Raw genomic sequence first — 16540 nt, forward strand, 5'->3', positions numbered from 1 at the left:
CTCCCAATGCTCCTCGTCACCTGTGTCCTGGAAACCAGGATTAGCAGACAGGGCCTCCTCGTGGAGATAAAAATTCCCAAAGGCCGACGGAATCGGCGCCCTCCCGACGCCCGAGTAGGACCGCAGGAGACATTGGGGGCGGCAACCACATCGGCTGCCGGGGACAACACCTGAAGGGACGGCGCCGGTGAGGTTGTAAGGTCGACCGGCGAGGTCCCGGATCCGGAACCGGATCCAGCGAGGTCTTGCGGCGCAGAGACCGAAGTCACCAGCGGCGTCGGGGCCGAAGCACCAGACGGCGTCGGGGCCGAAGCGCCCGACCCGGAAGGACCTCCAGACGGAACCGATCGGCCCGAAGGCGCCACGGGAACCGACTGAGGAGGGAGGGCGCTCATGGCCATGAAGTACCCCTCGACCTCCTCCGGCGCCGCGCCGTGCCCAGGGACCCGAAGGTGTGGGGCAGGCGGTGACGCTTGCGACTCGCGGAGCCGCGTGGGCGGTGTCGCCCGAGTCCCCGCCGCATCGTGCGAGCGTCGGGGCGGGTCGGAGGATCGATGACGTCGCTCCGACCTCTCATGCCTCTTACCTGATGACTTGGAACCAGACGATCGGTGTCCACTTCGTTGACTCCGACCTCGCGACCTGTCCCTCGACCTCCCGTGGGACCGGGACCGGGACCTGGAGTGGCGCGGGGCCGACTGCCTCAGCTCGAGACGCTTGCAGGACCGCTCCCGCCTAGCCTTCGACGTCAGGGCCCGGCAGTCGGAGCAGGATCGATAGTCGTGGTCGAGGCCTAAGCACTTCAGGCACCGGCGATGGGGGTCCGTGACCGTCATGAGTCGACCGCACTTCGAGCAAGGCTTGAACCCGGGCATCCCTGGCACCGATAGTCGAGAATTCAACAAAAAGAGAGATCAAAAGGATCAAAAATTTCAGTCAAAAATTGACTGGGGGTAGAGCTTCTTCCGGATCTGCGCTAGCTGGCGCGGAAAAAAGAAGAACTGACGTCAGCGCGCATGGGCGCCGTCTAAGTACTCAGACGACGTCATCCCGGCGCTCACGACGCCGACGACGGACGCGGAGCCGCAGACGACGCCTACCGGCGCGCAGGGGTATTGCTACGCAAAAGTTTCCGGATCCAGTCTGACGCCTGGGGATATTCTAAGGTAAGGAATCTATCACTAACGTGTCTTTTTCAGATGATCTGTGTACCACACCCTTCTTGGCCAATCCGGGGCGATCAAAATGACTTGGGGCCCTTTCTTGGCGAATCTTCCTCAGAACCCGGGGAATCAAGGGTATGGGAAGAAACGCGTAAAGGAGTCTTGAGTCCCAACTCAACTGAAACGCATCCCCCAACGCTCCCTGCATCGGTTCCTGGAGACTGCAGAATGACAGGCAGTCTCGTGAGTGGCAAACAGGTCCACCAGGAGTCCCCCAAGTCCGAAAGACCCAACGAACTACCTCTGGATGGAGCCTCCACTAGTGGTCGGCCGAGAACTGCCGACAGAGTGTCCGCACGTACATTCAGAACTCCGGCCAGATGACTTGCCATCAGACAAATCTGGTGGTCCTGAACCCAGGACCAGAGATGCAGAGCCTCTCTGCAGAGACACTGCGACCCCACTCCTCCCCGCTTGTTGACATACCACATCGCTGTTGTGTTGTCAGTCAGGACTTGCACCGACTGACCACGATGGGAAGGGAGGAAGGCCTTGAGTGCCAAACATATCGCCCGTAACTCTAGAAGGTTGATGTGAAGCAACCTTTCCTCTGGAGACCAAAGACCCTTGATCTCCAGATCTCCCAGATGAGCACCCCACCCTAGAGTGGATGCATCAGTTATCACTGTTGCCACCGATGGAGGCAGTTGAAAGGGCTTTCCTTGAGACAGATTGATTGCCTTCCACACCCCACCAAGTCCAATCCGCCGCAGCTTCTCTGGAGATCCTGACCGACTCCCTGAGATCTCCGTTGTGCTGATACCACTGCCTGCAGAGGCACCACTGGGGTGCCTTCATGTGCCAGTGTGCATGGTTGAACAACAATGCAGGAAGCCATCTATGAACAGGTTGCGCTGGGAGGGCACCAGGTGAGATTTGGGTACATTTATCGAAAAGCCCAATCTGTACAACAATTTACTTGTGACTTGCAGATGATGGAGCACCTTCTCTGGCGATTCTTCCTTGATCAGCCAATCATCTAGGTAAGGGAATACTGGAATCCCTGACTTTGAGATATGCAGCCACCACAGCCCATCACCTTGGTGAAGACTCGAGGCGCAGTAGTAAGACCGACCCCACCGTGAAACGGAGATACTTCCTGTGCGACTTCAGAATAGGAATATGAAAATACACATCCTGCAAGTCGATTGGCACCATCCAGTCTTCTTCCAGCAGCGCTTGAAGAACCTGCGCAAGGGTGCGCATCTCAAACTTCTCCTGCTTCAAGTAAAAGGTTCAAGATCCTGAGATCCAGGATTGGACTAAGTCTGCCATCCTTCTTGGGAATCAGGAAATACCGGGAGTAGCATCCCTGACCCCTTTCCTGCTCCGGAACCACCTCTATCACACCCTTTCTTAACAACGCCAGGACTTCCTCCTGCAGGAGTAGCAGGTGGTCCTCGGAGAAAAACCCTTGACAAGGAGGGTAATTCGGAGGGAATTCCCGAAAGGGAAGTGCATACCCATTCTCCACGCGATTGAGAACCCAAAAGGTACGATGTGACAGATTCCCAATCCTGTAGAAAATAGGTAAGCCGACCCCCTACAGGACCCGCATGATTCGGAATGGCGGATCTAGGGCTGCGATGAGGAGGCTTGATGTCCAAGGATGAGCTCTTTGTCTACCACTGTATAACTTATACAGTGGATTTTGCTGCTGAGGCTGTTTATAGGGACGAAAGGAGGACCTTCCAAAACCCCTATATATTTTGTTCACAGTTCCTCTGGACTGTAGACCCAAAGATCTGGCTCTAGCCCTGCTGTCTTTAAATCTTTCCAAAGCAGCATCAGCTTTTTTCCCAAAAAGACCAGAGCCATCAAAGGGAAGATCTAAAAGCAGCTTGGATGTCCGCAGTGAACTCTGAAGACTTCAACCAGGCTGCTCTTCTGGTGGCAATTGAAGTTCCCATAACTCTCGCTACTGAGTCAGCAGTGTCCAGACCACGTTGTATGACTTGACGAGCAGCAGCTTGTGTCAGCCAGCACCTCATTAAAATTTTTCCTGTCCTCCTCTGGAATCTTAGGAGCCAACTGTTTTACAGAGTCCATCAAGGCATGTATGTACCTCCCCAAGAGACATGTGGCATTAGTTGACTTTAAAGCCATACTAGCCGACGAAAACACTTCCTTTGCAGTTTGATCCTGCTTTTTCGACTCCTTGTCCCCAGGCACCTGAGGGAAAGCCCCCACAGATTTCTTTGAACAGGCTGCAGGCTGCCTGTATTACCAAACTCTACGGTAGAGGGTGCGATGATAAAAAGTCTGGGTCACCAGGCGCCACCCTGTATCTCCTTGCAACACCTTAAGCAACAGCAGAAGCCGTGAGAGGTCTATTCCATACTTTCAAAATAGGTTCCGTCAAAGCCTCATTGAAAGGGAGCATAGGTTCCACAACAGAAGACGGGGAATGGACGACTTCTGTTAACAAATTAGGCTTTAACTCAGCAGTAGGCAGACAAATTCAAAAGTTCTGCTGCCTTTTTGATGACCACATGGTATGGTGCAACGTCCTTTGAAGGGGCATCCGAAATAGAAGTTAGCTCCCAGTCTGGAGAAAGTTCCAATCCGCTAGCCACCCTCAGGTCATCAAAGTAATCATCCTCCTGCAGCACACCTTAGACTTCAGCCTCTGTAACTTCCTTCTTCGAGAAGACACTGAGCATCACTCCTCAACCTCTCCTTCAAGAACGGTGTTGACGGATAGGCGATCGACTCCGATGGAGCCGGCGTCGTGATCGGATCCGGAAGCACAGGGCGATGCTCTCGAGGTCGGGCCGGTGACTAAGGTAACTGCGTCGAAGACCTCTGCGGCGCAGAGTAATGCCAAGGCGGCGCTGGCATAAATGGCATAAACGGAGCTGGAGCATAAGACTGAGGGACTCCCAGGTTGTATGCCAAAGGACCAATGGGGCCTGCCGGTGCTCCAGAGGGGTACATAGCTCTCGAATAGACATACTGTGTAGGGTCTTGATCTGAGCCTGGAAAAGGTGGGTATGGACCCCACAGGGTGCCCTCGAGGAGGCACCGGATTAGTCTCCTCTTCTTCGGGTTGGTGAGCCGGAGTCGTCGAACCCTCAGGCAAGGTAGCCTCTTCTTCCTCTCGAACAGGAGATCGAGATGGTGCCGGAGAGGGATTAGACACCGGAGCCGGTGAATGCTCCGGCGACTTCACAGGTGAAACCTCACCTACCGGATCCACAACTGGAGAAGGATATATCTCTTTACAACGTCTCCTACTTGGCGACTTCGGTCTCTACTCCGAATCCTTCCCAGAGTGATGTTGAGATCCGTGCCTTCTCTTATGCTTCTTCGCTGATATAGAAGCATGCCCCGACGATTTCTCCGAAGGCGACGCCGTGCGAGACCTTGACCTAGTCTTCGACCTAGACCGCCTCGAACGAGACCTCTAAGACTTCTTCTCTTTTTTACTTTTCAACTTGGCAATCAGAAGCTTCGCCTCTCTTTCGCGAAGGGCCTTAGGGTTCATCTTGTTGCAGGAAGAGCACCCTTGAACATCATGGTCTGAACTCCGGCACCAAATGCAATTCTCATGCGGGTCCGTGATCGACATCTTCCCACATTCTCCGCACGGCTTAAACCCGGTCTTCTTCGTGGACTTCGACAGGAGTCAAAGAAGGAAGAAGAAACGAATGGAAACAAAACAGTAACAAAGTTACTAAACAGCTACAGAGGATCCCTCGAAAATAGTTAGCGACGACGCGGAGAAAAGGGAACTGATGTCATCAGGCCAACGTAGGCCTATTATGAAGGCGGTGACGTCAGCGGAGCAGCGCGCGATGCCGTGCTTCTGTGACGTCGTTCACGTCGGCGCGAAGCTACAAAAAGAATTTCCGAATGTTGCTGACGCAGGGGGATATTCACAAGGTGAGGAAATCACTGGCAGATGTATTCATCAGAAGAAAGGTTACAAACAACTTGAAACGTAGTCACTCGACAAGGCCCCCCCCTCCGCTTCCCCCAGCAAAACAAATCTTACTACAACTAGGTGAAAAAGACCAATGAGGAGACAAATTTGCATCATACTTAGAAGAAATCAGTGTGCCAAATTAAGTGAAGACTGACCAAATAGTTCACAAGTTATTTTGGGATGGTTGGGCAAAACCTATGACTTTAAATTTAAAATCAGTTTGCAATTTTTTTTATTGTAGTAGTAGTAGTAGTAGTAGTCTGAATCTGCAAAACAAAAGCGACCATTTTTAAATGATATGAGGGCAGGGCATTAGTAATTCTCCTTTTCATGGTAAGATAGATTTTGGTGCAATAGTTTCTGAAAAAGACTAACCAAGAGATTCCCATGCACATCATCATCCGCCATTCCGTGTGATCAGGTCCCTATTAATCAGAGTTCTACACTCTATGGGGCGCGACACCATCTCAGGGGGGGGGGCGCGACACCATCTCAGGGGGGGGGGCGCGCACTCCACACCAAGATCTTCCCTTTGTTGGTGTTTAACTGTCCGGCGTGCAAGTCTTCACCCAGAGCTCGGGTAACAGGATTGGAGAGGGGAAGGAGGGGGAGGGAAATAGAAAAGGCACGAGGTGCCCGTGCTTTTGTGATGTAAAGAGCCGAGTTAACTGTCCCAGGAGGGGGTTAATTCTTAGAGCGGAAGTGCTTCAGCTGCAGTGGGAGGCTGGGAGTCTCCTGCTAAAAACGAAAGCAAGGAAACACAGTCCTGTTCCTTCACATTTGATTTCATAGCACAGGAGAGTCCTTGCCTCCCAGTGCAGCTGAAATTACCATCTATCTGTTCCTGGCTTTCAGTTTTAGAAGAGAACACACACATTCCGCCTCCCACCGTAGCGGAAGCATTTCAACTCTACAAGTTTAACCCCGCCCTGGGAGGGTTAAATCTTAGCCAAAGGAGACAAAGTTTCTTTTAAATTCACACAGGGCTTCAAGTTGCAAAAGAAAAATGCTAGCCAGCCATGTGTTGTTTAAACAGCCTGCAACTTCATTGTCCTGACACTAAATATGCGTATAAACAAGTATGTATTCATTAGTAATGTGACTTTTCTGTCTTTGTTCCATTTTATTATCAGTCATCGATCATTCAAACAGCCCTAGAACACTCTTAACAGTGCTTCTACTTATATTTGCTGTTCAAGGTATGCACACACAAGTCGTGACAGTACAGCTTTTGGTGACTGTTTATTTTTGCGCTTCCTGGGACTTCAAAATAAGGACCTGGCAACGCGAATCATAAAACTAGAAGTTTGTTGTAAGATCAGCACATTTATTTCCTCCACCCTGATCCCTGGTTAATGCCATAATAGCAATAGTTTAACATTTCTGAAACCCTGCACTGCTGACAATAGCATGCTGAGTTACTGCAAGTGTCTGGGAATGCACCATGCATTCAGACAACTCGCTCCTCATTCTCGCCCTTCACTTTCATGCTCACCCTGCACTCACATCGATTGCAATGCCCTCACACTCATCCTGACGCACTCACACCATTCACCCGCTTACCCTGTACTCGGTGATCACTCTGCACTCACAATGCACTTGCGCTGTTCGCCCTGTACCTCACCCTGCAGTCACACAAGCACACTACTCACCCTGCACTCATGTTACACTTCACTCACCTGTCCCTCCCACTGCCCAATCTGCAATCTCACTCAAATAAGACCATCACTAACCATACATTCATTCGTCCCACTCTGCACTTACATCTGCACCCAAATTCATATGTCACCTCACTCACCCTGCAGTCACTCCTCTTACCCTACTCACACTGTTGCATGGCTCACCCTTCACTCACATAGTACTCCTACCACCACCCACACAGCGCAGAGGGTTAATGTGCCTGCTACAAAGTACGTGTACCATGCAGATCAAAGAACTGAGTGTGAGTAAACAAGGAGTTATGCTATAAAAAAAAAAAAGGTTTGCCAGAAAGGTGCTGTAGAGAAATGAGGTGCATTGTTGGTGAGTAGTAGTGAGGAAATTCATGGAGGAGGAAATGGGGGAGGGGACGCCAAAACAGACCGTTCCACTGTGTGCGAAAAGTGCTAGGGCCACCCATGGTTCAGAGTGTTCGCCCCCACCCGAAGTTTGGGTCTAGTTGCGCCCATGTACACATGTATGGGCATGTCGTGCCCCATCAAGGTTCTCTTCCTAAATTACAAAAGGACATTTACATGCACTGCAATGCAGCCTTTCAGGGGCTTCTTGATAGAGGCAACTCTGTTTTCCCTGATGGCTTCCTAAACAGATTCTTGTAAATACATCTAAAAAATTCAGCTGGGGGGCTCAACCTACAAAAGTTTGAAGACCTCTACTATAAACGATCATATACCCACACATCAAATGCAGTCAAACACATACAGCAGAGAGCTCCACACAAACACCCAAGGACCACATAAGCACAATCAGATGCTCCCACGCACCAAACGTCCACTCAAATGCCAACATACAATGACCGACCAGCATTCACAGTCAAACTCCCAGACACCCAGTCAGATGCCCACATTCAGACCCCACATACCAACAGATACCCTAACAGCTTCAACTCATATAAGCCACACACACAAGCAGATGTTATATAACCCAAAAGGGATATATAACATCAGTTAGGAGACCAGAAAACGTATTCATTAGCAGTTTTTTTTTGGTCATGGGGAACAAAGCAAAGGAATAAGCAATCCTAATTTTCCTTCACCAAAAAGGCCTTACGTAGGTGACCGCTGCCCAGTTTGCAACTGTACACAGTGCAACAGACCATCAGTAAAATCAGCCAGTGTCTTCACCATACAACCAGTGGTAGAAAAAGACTCAAAACTGATGGCGCACAATAATTCGTAATATAAAGAGTGCTGTGCCAGTTGCAAGTTAAATGGACTCCTTGGATGAACCACCTGCATTCCATGCAGGCGAGATACAAGTGTCAGGAGTCCCAGGACACTTTCATTCACCCAAACAGTTAAGTGATAAGGGCCTGGCCAGCTATCATCTACCTTTGCAAACGGTTTGCCACAGCACAAAAAACGAGGGTAGTTCTCCATTGCTGTTCAACAGCCATTACGAGACAATATCTAAATTAGCATTGGAAATGCAATAGGTCTCGCTTTAGGAAAGTTTGAGCTATTGGTATTGTAAATGACACTTTTTTTTATTTATGTGTTGGTTTTGAAAGTAGCAAAAATAGCTTTGTCAGTTACAATGTCAATAGTTTTAACTTTTGCAAATGTGACACCTATAGCATTTGTAATGCAATGTGTGTTGTATTTACGTGACTTAGATGTCTTGATATTACAAATAACAATGGCTTTTAATTTTGTAAATAATACTTAAATAAAAAGTTGTAATTTATAATGGCAATAGTTTAAACGTTTGTAAATAACTTGTGAAGATTATGTTCAGTGTATTTTATTGTGACGAAAATCCAAGAACATTGCATTTGCACCTACAAACAGAGCCACAGACATAGATGTGGTGGTGGTGGATGTGGTGGTGGTTGTGGATGTGGTGGTGGTGGATGTGGTGGTGGTGGTGGATGCGGTGATGGTGGATGCGGTGGTGGTGGATGCGGCGGTGATGGTGGATGCGGCGGTGATGGTGGATGCGGCGGTGATGGTGGATGCGGCGGTGATGGTGGATGCGGCGGTGATGGTGGATGCGGCGGTGATGGTGGATGCGGCGGTGATGGTGGATGCGGCGGTGATGGTGGATGCGGCGGTGATGGTGGATGCGGCGGTGATGGTGGATGCGGCGGTGATGGTGGATGCGGCGGTGATGGTGGATGCGGCGGTGATGCGGTGGCGGATGTGGATGTGGCGGATGTGGATGTGGCGGTGGCGGATGTGGATGTGGATGTGGCGGATGTGGCGGTGGTGGATGTGGCGGTGGTGGATGTGGATGTGGCGGTGGTGGATGTGGATGTGGCGGTGGTGGATGTGGCGGTGGTGGATGTGGATGTGGCGGTGGTGGATGTGGCGGTGGCGGATGTGGCGGATGTGGATGTGGCGGTGGTGGATGTGGAGGTGGTGGATGTGGATGTGGTGGATGTGGATGTGGCGGTGGTGGATGTGGATGTGGCGGTGGTGGATGTCGATGTGGCGGTGGTGGATGTGGATGTGGATGTGGCGGATGTGGATGTGGATGTGGATGTGGCTGTGGCGGTGGTGGATGTGGATGTGGCGGTGGTGGATGTGGATGTGGCGGTGGTGGATGTGGATGTGGATGTGGCGGTGGTGGATGTGGATGTGGCGGTGGTGGATGTGGATGTGGCGGTGGTGGATGTGGATGTGGCGGTGGTGGATGTGGATGTGGTGGTGATGGTGGATGTGGATGTGGCGGTGGCGGATGTGGCGGTGGTGGTGATGGTGGATGTGGTGGTGATGGTGGATGTGGTGGTGATGGTGGATGTGGTGGTGATGGTGGATGTGGTGGTGATGGTGGATGTGGTGGTGATGGTGGATGTGGTGGTGATGGTGATGGATGTGGTGGTGGTGGTGGATGTGGTGGATGTGGTGATGGTGGATGCGGTGATGGTGGTGGTGGTGGATGGGGTGGTGGTGGTGGTGGTGGTGGATGTGGTGGTGGTGGAAATGCAATAGGTCTCGCATTAGAAAAGTTGGAGCTATTGGTCTTGTAAATGACAAATATTTTATTTGTTGGTTTTTAAAATAGCTAAATTGATAGCTTTGTCATTTACAATGCGAATAGTTATAACTTTCGCGAATGTGACACCTATAGCATTTGGAATGCAACATGTTTTGTATTTACGTGACTTAGATTGCAGCTCTGGTTGTTAGGCCACATCTCTAGAGAGCAGGAGAGTGCAGCAGGGGAGAAAAGCACAGCAATGCAATAGGTCTCGCATTAGGAAAGTTTGAGCTATTGGTATTGTAAAGAACACATTTTTTATTTATGCGCTTGTTTTGAAAATAGCGAAATTAATAGGTTTGTTATTTACAATGCCAATAGTTTTATCTTTCGCAAATGTGACACCTATTGTAACACTGTGTTGTAGCACTGAATGGGGTGAGGAAGTGTGAGTGTGTGTGAGAGAGAGTGTGTGTGAGTGTGAGTGAGTGTGAGTGTGTGTGAGTGAGTGTGAGTGAGTGTGAGTGTGTGTGAGTGAGTGTGAGTGAGTGTGAGTGAGTGAGTGTGAGTGTGTGTGAGTGAGTGTGAGTGAGTGAGTGTGAGTGTGTGTGTGTGAGTGTGTGAGTGTGTGTGAGTGTGAGTGTGTGTGAGTGTGTGTGAGTGTGTGTGAGTGTGTGTGAGTGTGTGTGAGTGTGTGTGAGTGTGTGTGTGTGTGAGTGTGTGTGAGTGTGTGTGAGTGTGTGTGAGTGTGTGTGAGTGTGTGTGAGTGTGTGTGAGTGTGTGTGAGTGTGTGTGAGTGTGTGTGAGTGTGTGTGAGTGTGTGTGAGTGAGTGTGTGTGAGTGAGTGTGTGTGAATGAGTGTGTGTATGAGTGTGTGTATGAGTGTGTGTATGAGTGTGTGTATGAGTGTGTGTATGAGTGTGTGAATGAGTGTGTGTATGAGTGTGTGTATGAGTGTGTGTATGAGTGTGTGTATGAGTGTGTGTATGAGTGTGTGTATGAGTGTGTGTATGAGTGTGTGTATGAGTGTGTGTATGAGTGTGTGTATGAGTGTGTGTATGAGTGTGTGTATGAGTGTGTGTATGAGTGTGTGTATGAGAGGGTGACTGAGGGTGACTGAGGGTAAGGGTGACTGAGGGTAAGGGTGACTGAGGGTAAGGGTGACTGAGGGTAAGGGTGACTGAGGGTAAGGGTGACTGAGGGTAAGGGTGACTGAGGGTAAGGGTGTGTGAGGGTAAGGGTGTGTGAGGGTAAGGGTGTGTGAGGGTAAGGGTGTGTGAGGGTAAGGGTGTGTGAGGGTGACCAAGGGTGTGTGAGGGTGACCAAGGGTGTGTGAGGGTGACCAAGGGTGTGTGAGGGTGACCAAGGGTGTGTGAGGGTGACCAAGGGTGTGTGAGGGTGAGGGGATGAGGGTAAGGGTGTGTGAGGGTGAGGGGGGGGTGGGTGTGTGGGGGGTGGGTGTGTGAGGGGGGGGTGAGGGTGTGAGGCTGAGTGAGGGTGAGAGGCTGTGCAAGGGCGGGGGCCCTGTCTCGGCAGCTGTGGAGCCGGAGTGGCAGCCGGGATCGCAGCGCAGGTGAGGGGTTAACGGGCACCGTCAGCCACAACGGAGGGACCTATGTGGGTTAATATTTATGGAACGATGGCACTTCATCTGAACTGGAGGTGTGTTTTTGTGCACAGTAAGCACCGATTAGGGGACCTCAAAAAAGAGGTAGGGTTGGTGTTTATATGCTGCGTTCTTGGTATGCGAAACATTGGTAAAACCCAGCTGTCTGCCTCTAATCCTACCGGCGTGTGACGAGCGGCTACTCGCTCGATTTGTATGTGGACACACGTATTGGACAGCAAGACCTTCCGTGTACATCGGGCATTAAGATGTTAGCCACGGCCCGCGGGGCAAACAAGGAAACCGCACACCGCCTGGAACACCCTTTGTAAAAAATATATTTATATATTTATTTATTATTATTTTTTTTTACATACACAGCTCAAGTAAGGATTCGACATGGGTGTACAGAGTATGCAGAGTTATCCCTCTTCTCTTGCTTTCCCTTTCCACTTATCCTCACCGGTATCCCCGCAATCTAGCATTGGGGTTATGGAAAACCTGCAACCGCAGCTGGCAGAGTTTAAAGGGGGGGGGGGGGGGGGGGTCATGTGCAGTCCGACCCCTCTATTTGGTGTGGACAGGCCTGCCACTGGCTGCTCAAGTCTGTGCTCTGATTCTTTCTATTTTGATTACATACTGCGTTGATCTATTTTTAAAATATTACACGTGGTTGCCTCTTCAGTATCTCGTAAAATATTGTATACTTTAATGATAGGGGAACACTGCATTTTGCGAAGTATGTGCGGTCACTGTCAATCTCGTGACTGCTGCTCGGAACTTGCAGGCGTCTATTAAAGAATCCTTAATTTATGACAGTGGCTGTCACTTTTGTGTCGGTAGTTTAAGTTAATATGGTACGCCCTGTAGAACGATGGGCTGGGGTTTGTGCACATGCAATTACAATGAGAAACAAGACGGAGGGAAGGCAGAGAAGTGGGGTGCGGGGGGGGAGGAGAAATGCGACACGGCGGGCAGGGGAGGGGGCGGAGCGGGGAGAGGGTGTGAAGCAGCAGGGGCCTTCGAAGTGAAGCTAGGCTTCACTTCAAAAGGTGTGGGAGGAGTGCGGCTGAGGGAACAGACGGTGATTTGATGATGTGCACGCGCATTTTAGGTCAATGCGCTTGCGCATCGACCTAAAAGCCACGGGCACAGCACCAAATCGCCCAGTTAGGTAAAGTCTGTTTAAGACGCTATAGTCTCGCTCTGCTCAATGCGCATGCGCATTGAGAGGCGAGACCTAAAAACCCACAAAAAAACCAAACACCCAGAAATACCCTAAAAAATATATTTACAAAAAAAAGTTAATTTGAAGGGAAGTTAATGTTCAAGGGGGTCAATAGGAGACAGAGCACAAAACTTTCAGAGCAGAAATAGACAAACTGAGGTATGATCTAAACAAAATCACCCACTTTTCAAGATTAACAGAGAGAACCTTTATCACATCTGAATAGTTGGCATATATCAACAAAAGCAGAGCTGAGCGGTCGTGCTTCCTTGGAAATGTAATGGCCCATCTGAGTTTGCAGCCTCAGTCAACTCTTCAAACACAACATACATTAATTTTAGGAAATTGTACAGCAAGGCCCAGAGATTAATCTGTAAAAGTCCATGTGAAGAATTCATAGAAGCAATCTTACCAGTTCCAATGCTGATTACTGTGCCATTGTCCTCCTCAGAGCTTCTCATGATGATTGCAGCAAGAATCTTCCGGCCAAGAAGACTATGCTGGACGCGTGAAGTAAGGAAATTGAAGCACTGGTGGCTAAGCATTGCAATGTGATCATGGAAAGTGCTGCCAGACACTTGTAGCTGCTGAAAACACAAAGCACTCTTCTCAGTCTGTATGTAGGTAGGTAACCACAGCTAACAAACTATAATCTGCAACAGAAGTCTTGCTAGCAAATTTTAGTTCTCTTATCACTCAAGCAAAAGAGCTGCCAGAGTTTCACAGAATAGGTAGAAGGAGGTCAGCCTCAAAATAATGAATAACTTCAGGAAACTGTCTTTAAGAGCACCATATTTACCCCGCTAGAATTCAAATATTTTAATGACCGCCATTTACCCCAGAAAAGCAACGTACATGTAACTAGAGCATTCCAACATTGGCACCAATCACAGCCTCACATGCTTTGTACTATTTTTCCCACCATATTCAGTACATTGAATACATGGTTTTAAATGCAGCAATAAAACAGTAACCAATCCACCAAGTGCAAGCCAAATCTGCCATTATCAATAAGTTAAATAGCTTATGTACTTAAAGATTTACTTTTTAGAGAGTTCTAACTGGTTGTTTCATTACCAACATTTACGTGACATACATTTTGAGGAGTCTATAGGGTACACTTAAGTCTATCACAATATTTGATATGCCGACTGAACAGGACTGCTGGTGTGTTCAAGAACATCTAATGTTTCTGCCCCTATACTACTGCCTCTGGAATTTTCCCCTTGATAAGAGCACCAGTCCCCCTAAAGGCATAACATTGCCAATACCAAAATTACATGAGACAACTCTCCAAACATTCATGGCTTTGCCACAGACAGCATGTTTTGACACTTCAAAACCTTCACACCCCTTGCCTTGAATGCTGCTTGCGCTTACACCGCTACTTTCAAAGAATGAGTAGTTGCTCTTGCCTCCCCTTCAAGTGTGTCCGCTCCCTTCAAGCTCCTAAGCAGCATTCAGCCACTTCCCTTACTATGCTCCTTATGCATTGATCCTTCTTTCAACCACATGCTAATCTCACACCACCTTCATACGATCATGTGCAGATAGATGCAACCCACAAACAACTCTCACTGGCTGAAAATGATGCAGAACCACAAAAGGTTCTTCTTTAATGGAACCATGTTGAACGGTGCAAACCGAAAACCTTTTACTCCTACAAAGAAGTGTGTAGATGTGCTTAAAAGTAATTCCCAAAAAGCGTACAGTGGCAACCTGAGGTTTCACTGAAACCATAGCCATACTTGCCTGAAAGAGGTCAGAAAGAATCACTGAAATACAAATCCTCTGCACAGGAAAAGATGACCACCACCAAAATGCTATCCAAATAATGTTTCTTGCAAAGCATGTGCTAAGAAACAGTGCACAACACTAGCAGCGTTCCTTGGCAAGATAGACGAAAGATAGTGATGCAGTTGGTTACTTCCTTAGTCAGGGCAACTTCATGAACCACAAGTTATTTAACTTTGGTGATCCCCTTTCTGGCAGATACTTTAACTTCAGATTACTTGCTTTCAGAATATCCCTAGACACCAGACTGGATCAGCAAAAGTCACCCAGCAATGTTCCAGTGTGCTGGTAGATGGCGCATTGTGACTTACTAGTGACATCATTCTGCACTGGAAGTGACCAAGCGAAGCCACACACAACAGCCACAGCTGCACGTTGACGTCTGCTTTTGATTTTTCACACTCCGATGTGGAGAAGATCATTGTCTCTGTATGCAGATTCCCAATTTGGGACCTTTTTAGATAGCAAAGAGACCACTCCACATAACATCTAGGTGGACGGGCAGTTAGGAATCTTTGGTAAGTAGACATCTAGCAAAAGGAGTAACTGTAGGTAAGTAACTGATCAATACTACTGATCATGGATTTTTCATTTTTAAAACATGCATCATAGATGTATTTCTTAAATGCAGACTAAATGAGTAGTAGAATCTGACCAAAACATCCTGCAGACACCAGTGGGCAAACTGACCTTCCTGCTTGACTGGATTGTCAATGATCAAGTCATTTCGACTTCATGCGGTCAACGAGGAGACGACTATTTGTGCCAGCCCTCTTTGAATTTCATCATTAAAAGACAACTTTGAACAAACTGTGCAGAGGAAGATTACTAGAAGGAATAAAGTGACCCAATCTCCACTGGAGTTAAAGTTAACCGACTTCAAGAATCCTCAAGTCAAGCATGGGTGCACCCCCTCTGGGTCCCCAGAGGCGACATCACACATTTCCCACCCCCTAGTCCTGAATAAGACCCGCCTTGACCCACGAATCGGGCTTTATTAGGGTCGAAACGTCAACGGCACAAACCTTCGGACCAACAGAGTATTCCATAGAACCCGCCAACTGGAGTAGCACATTGGAATAACTGCAACCAAAATATGGTGGCGCACTGTGAGGCTCCCGCAGTCCGGAACAAAATCCATCAATTATCCTGAGTAACTGGCTACTTTGCTTAAATTGTGCCTGATCCCGGCATAGATGAAGAGGTGCTGAGGGGAACGATATGCTGTATGCCCCCTTGCTGAGCCTGCAGGTTCGGCTAGAGCAGCTGCTGTGTTCCGGCGACCTGAAGTGACAGCAGACATGGTGCCCAGGGGCGGCTGCAGATACGAGAGCCCCGGGGATTCCACGCGCCTTAAAGGGCCGCACCCTCGTGTTTGCCCGCGCCTCTGGGACACGATATGCGGTGAGTGCAGCGAAATCCCGCGTGGCATTTAAGCTACACCTGCGAGGCGAACCAGTTTTTCATTTCATTTAAACTTTATTCGGCTTCAAAAATGAGAACCATAAAAGTTACATTTACACAAGTGAACAAGCAAATTTAAAAATGGACATCACGGATCAGGTAACATGAGTTCAATAGGGTCGGTACACATTAAGTAAGAGTATAAAGGCAATATATAAAGTTAAAAGCAATTCATGGAAATACATTTTATCCTAGTCAGTTGAAATCCAGGCCATTTCTGTATCTTAAAGAGCATTTTAAAAACCCTACAATCAGCGGTATACAGTCTGGTTTTAACAATTGCAGGGAAAACAAAGCTGGGCGTGCCTGTGAATAATTTCGTTTTTTTAAGAGATTTTAAAAACAATCTACGGGGGCCGCATAAAAGTCGCAAAAAAGGACAAAGTAACAGATCCTGTGGAGACAGATTGTCGCAGCCACAGGGTGCTAACACCTTTCCTTTATGGCTCCCCCTAGGTACTGCCAGTAAGTGGTGAAAATAGTCCAATCTACACCTTACTAACAGAAATCTTTCGTGCATTGATAGAGGCCAAGCAAGATAGTCCTCCATTCCTGGAGAGGTTTTGAGCATTAGATGTCTGCGTGCTCCAGATTTCTGGAGTTGCTGTTCCTCACGCTTGATCTGCTTACGCTCTAAATAGGATTCTTTTACAAAG

The 16540-nt window shown here is 48.7% G+C and overlaps 1 protein-coding gene across 3 annotated transcripts in view; it reads right to left on the reverse strand.

Moving 5' to 3' along the window:
- The window catches only part of ADAR (adenosine deaminase RNA specific), a 261026-nt gene that overhangs the window by 139950 nt on the left and 104536 nt on the right, over positions 1 to 16540 (reverse strand). For 2 of the 3 annotated variants that reach the window (XM_086947602.1, XM_086947600.1), the window contains exon 8: positions 13039 to 13210. In XM_086947602.1, the coding sequence (XP_086803728.1) occupies positions 13039 to 13210 (172 nt within the window). Of the gene's footprint in view, positions 1 to 13038; positions 13214 to 16540 lie in introns of all 3 variants that reach the window. The other variant, XM_086947601.1, reaches the window with a different exon arrangement.

This window comes from Lissotriton vulgaris, chromosome 12 (genome assembly GCF_964263255.1).
Source record: "Lissotriton vulgaris chromosome 12, aLisVul1.2, whole genome shotgun sequence".
Classification (NCBI taxonomy): domain Eukaryota; kingdom Metazoa; phylum Chordata; class Amphibia; order Caudata; family Salamandridae; genus Lissotriton; species Lissotriton vulgaris.